Source organism: Cebus imitator, unplaced genomic scaffold, assembly GCF_001604975.1.
Source record: "Cebus imitator isolate Cc_AM_T3 unplaced genomic scaffold, Cebus_imitator-1.0 Scaffold28, whole genome shotgun sequence".
Lineage (NCBI taxonomy): Eukaryota > Metazoa > Chordata > Mammalia > Primates > Cebidae > Cebus > Cebus imitator.
Window position 1 is genome coordinate 5,902,570 of NW_016107343.1, and position 4,243 is coordinate 5,906,812.

General features: G+C 44.0%; 1 protein-coding gene across 4 annotated transcripts in view; it reads right to left on the reverse strand.

The window, feature by feature from the left end:
• Positions 1–2,468: 2,468 nt before the first annotated feature.
• JAML (junction adhesion molecule like) overlaps positions 2,469–4,243 on the reverse strand; it is a 38,750-nt gene continuing 36,975 nt past the window's right edge. For all 4 annotated transcript variants that reach the window (XM_017523410.2, XM_037736693.1, XM_017523411.2 and 1 more), the window contains one exon: positions 2,469–2,961. In XM_017523410.2, coding sequence (XP_017378899.1) covers positions 2,872–2,961 — 90 coding nt within the window. In that variant the 3' untranslated portion in view covers positions 2,469–2,871. The remainder of the gene's footprint in view (positions 2,962–4,243) is intronic.

Here is a 4,243-nt window from a genome sequence, read left to right on the forward strand (position 1 = left end):
TGTGTGTGCAGGTATCTTTTTTGTCTTTTTTCAAGACAGAGTCTTGCGGTGTCACCTAGGCTGGAGTGCGGTGGTGCGATCTTGGATCACAACCTCCATCTCCCAGCTTCAAGCAATTCTCCTGCCTCAGCCTCCCGAGTAGCTGGGGTTATAGGCATGCATCAACACGCCCAGCAAATTTTTGCATTTTTAGTAGAGACAGAGTTTCACCATGTTGGCCAGGCTGGTCTCAAACTCCTGAACTGGTGATCCGCCCCCCTCACATCCCAAAGTGCTGGGATTATAAGCATGAGCCACTGTGCCCAGCCTATCTTTTTTGTATAATGACTTCTTTTTCTCTGGGTAAATATCCAGTAGTGGGATTGCTGGATCAAATGGTAGATCTATTTTTAGTTCTTTAAGGAATCTCCACACTGTTTTCCGTCTTGGTTGTACTAGTTTACATTCTCACCAACAGTGTAAAAATGTTCCCTTTTCACCACATCCATGCCAACAACTACATTTAAAAAAAATTTTTTTATTATGGCCATTCTTGCTGAAGTGAGGTGGTATCGCATTGTGGTTTTGATTTGCATTTCCTGATAATTAGTGATGTTGAGCATTTTTTTTCATATGTTTCTTGGCCATTTGTATATCTTTTTTTTGAGAATTGTCTATTCATGTCCTTAGCCACTTATTTATGGCATTGTTTTGTTCTTGCTGATTTATTTGAGTTCCTTGTAGATTCTGGATATTATAATAGTCCTTTGCTGGATATATAGATTGCGAAGATTTTCTCTCACTCTGTGAGTTGTCTATTAACTCTATTGATTATTTCTTTTGCTGTGCAAAAGCTTTTTAGTTTAATTAAGTCCAATATATTTATCTTTGTTTTTGTTGCATTTGCTTGTGGGTTCTTGGTCATGAAGTCTTTGCCTAAGCCAATGTCTAGAAGGGTTTTTCCAGTGTTATCTTCTACAATTTTTATGGTTTCAGATCTTATATTTAAGTCTTTGATTCATCTTGAGTTGATTTTTGTATAAGGTGAGAGATGAGGATCTAGCTTCATTCTTCTACATGTGGCTCGCCATTTATCTCAGCACCATTTACTGTAGCCCCACTGTATCTACAAGTAACCAGCTAGCTTTTGATTTTACAGGCTCATAGGTGGAAGGTACTTGTCTTGTCTCAGATGAGACCTTGGACTGTGGACTTTTGGGTTAATGCTGAAATGAGTTAAGACTTTGAGGGGCTGTTGGGAAGGCATGATTGGTTTTGAAATGTGAGGTCATGAGATTTGGAGGGGCCAGAGTCAGAATGATATGGTTTGGTTCTGTGTCCCCACCCAAATCTCATCTTGAATTGTACTCCCATAATTCCCACATATTGTGGGAGGGATCCAGTGGGAGATAGGTTGAATCACTAAGGTGGTTTCCACCATATTGTTCTCATGGTAGTGAATAAGTCTCATGAGATCTGAGGTTTTATCAGGAGTTTCTGCTTTTGCATCTTCCTCATTTTTGCCACTGCCATGTAAGAAGTGCCTTTCACCGCCCACCATGATTCTGAGACCTCCCCAGCCATGTGGAACTGTAAGTCCAATTAAACCTCTTGTTCTTACCAGTCTCTGGTATGTCTTAATCAGGAGTGTGAAAACGAACTAAATACAGGCACTATGGCCATTTTTACAATATTGATTCTACCTATGCATGAGCATGGGATGTGTTTCCATTTGTTTGTGTCATCTATCATTTCTTTCAGCAATGTTTTGTAACTTTCCTTGCAGAGGTCTGTCACCTCCCTCATTAAGTATATTCCTAAGTATTTTATTTTTTTATGCAGCTATTACAAAAGAGGTTGGGTTCTTGATTTGATTCTCAGCTTGGTTGCTGCTGGTGTATAACAAAGCTACTGGTTTGTATTTTGTATCTTGAAACTTTGCTGAATTCATTTACCAATTCTAGGAGCTTTTTGGATGAATCTTTAGTGTTTTCAAGGTTTATGATCAGGTCATCAGCAAACAGAGACAGTTTGACTTCCTCATTACCAATTTGGATGCCCCCCCACAAATAATTTTTAAGACTAACTTATCAAATCTTAAAATCACAACCAAAAGTATAGGAACTGCACATTTCAGACCAATAATTAAATCAGTGGCTATCCACTTAGGCAACCCATGAGTATCGAGAAAGTTAAATGCCTAAGCTGCACCCAAAAATTTCAAATTAGGAGGCCTGTGATGAAGCCCCGCAAGGAGCCACCAGCAACGCCCAGCAGGATTGAAGAACCGCTGAGTTAAATTCCAAAGCTGTATTCACACCCCACTTCCAACCCATTCACCCCTAACCTTTCCCAGGACCAAAACCAGCCCTAGTGTGTTGGCACGGTATGGCTTTCCTCCAGGAACTTCAGTTTTTCCAGAAGTTTCTAACTGTAAATTCCTCACCAAGATTTCACTTCCTCCTATAATCAAGGCATAAAGATAGGACGATTTCCACAAACCACATTTATTTAGAAATAATGTTCCAGAGGAGTGATTTGGGTTGGTTTTTATCTCTGCTTCTTCTCAGTAACTCATCCACTAAAAACACAGCTCACAGGAGGGTCTGATCCAATGGGGGGCTTGAGGCCATTCAGCTCAGCCCAGTTCCCAGGGCCAGTGTCCCATTCCAGAGGCCAAGTCCATGCCCCCCTCCCATCATCAAAGCCTGTTCCTCTAGAGCTGTCCAGTCTCTCTGCCAGGCCCCAAACTCTCCATCTTCAGCGCTTTGACCAAACAAGACAGGAGGACAGCTGGGAGGGTGGGGGTCTGAATTCACTGGTAGAGTGGCCCAGGACACACAGAGGAGAGAGTCTCTGCCACTGCTGAGATGAAGGGACTCTCCATTCTTCTCAATAGGCTTGCTGTGTTTTTGGCATTCCCCCATCTGACATTTTTTCAAGTGAGTTCTGATCTGACCTCAGAGAAGGCCAAACTGGGTGCTGTGGGGGAAGGGAAGAAAGAAGCAAAGCACACTTGTAAGAAGTAGTTCCGCAATCATAGCAGCTGCTGTTCATTGAGCTCTCTTCATGAACCCGGCCCAATTCTGAATTTCATATGCATTATCTCATTTGATCCTTGCCAGGAGGAGGTAGGTTTCATTATTCCCATTCTAAGGATAAGGAAACTGAGGCTCAGACGGGCCAAGTTACCTGCCCAAGACCATCTGGCTGCATCAGAGTCAGAATTTGGACCCAGGTCTGTCCAACTCCACAGCTTGTTATTTGAACCACTGCGTACAGCCTCAGAAAGGGAAACCAGTAAGGTACCACTACAGTTACATGAATTCCATCAACTCGACAACAGAAAACAAAGGCTCTTTGTTACTCCTGCTCCCTATCGGAGAACGCCTTTGCAAATGAAATCTCAAACAAGTGGCCTGCAGTCCTAAATTCACCAACAGGTTTATTTAACTTGGCACATCATATATTAAAATAACCTGACCAGCCCCTGCCGGCCTTTGAGTTTGCGGCCCAGGCCTCTCCTCTTACTCTGTTGGATCTAGTTCAAGAGGACAGGAATGGCGTTTTCCACAAAATCCAAACCATCAGTGCCTAGCTTTAAACCCAGGGGAGGTAGCTGTGAAGACAATTGTTCTTCCTGCATCATCTCCACCTCGGAGACTTTCTGCAGGCAGGGCCACCCTGGCTGGTGACCCACTCAGCAGTAGCCACAAGGCAGCTGCATCAGCAGGTTTCCAGGAGCCAGGATGAGGCCTGGCAAGTGACTGCAGCATCATGTAACAATAATGGGAGGAAGACACAGGCGGAAAATGACTCCATTCAGCTGCAACTTCAGAGTGGAGTTAATGTTTCACTCAGTGGATCCAAGCCAGGCCTCTGATCTCACACTTCCCTGGCAGACGTTTCTCTGCAGCAATCAGCTGGGAGTCATGTGTCCTCAGGGCTGGTGCCGCACGAACAAACAAAGCCCATCATTCCACAAGCAGAGGAGGCCAGCCTTCCCGAACCTAGCAGAACACTGCTCCTTAATGGGCTGGGTGCCTATAATTAGTCTACAAATAGCACAGTGCTCATTGCCAGCTCACTCCTTTAGTCCCTACCCCTACTCACCGCACGCCCCGAGGCGCCTTTTCTAGGTGCTATAGTCCCCTAGGGGGCCACAGAAGTCTAAGCAAAGGGAAAGTAGAAATCAGACTCCAAAATATTGTAGGAGATCCAGCATGTAGCCCGCCTGGCAGTTAGCTTATGACAAGGTGTGATA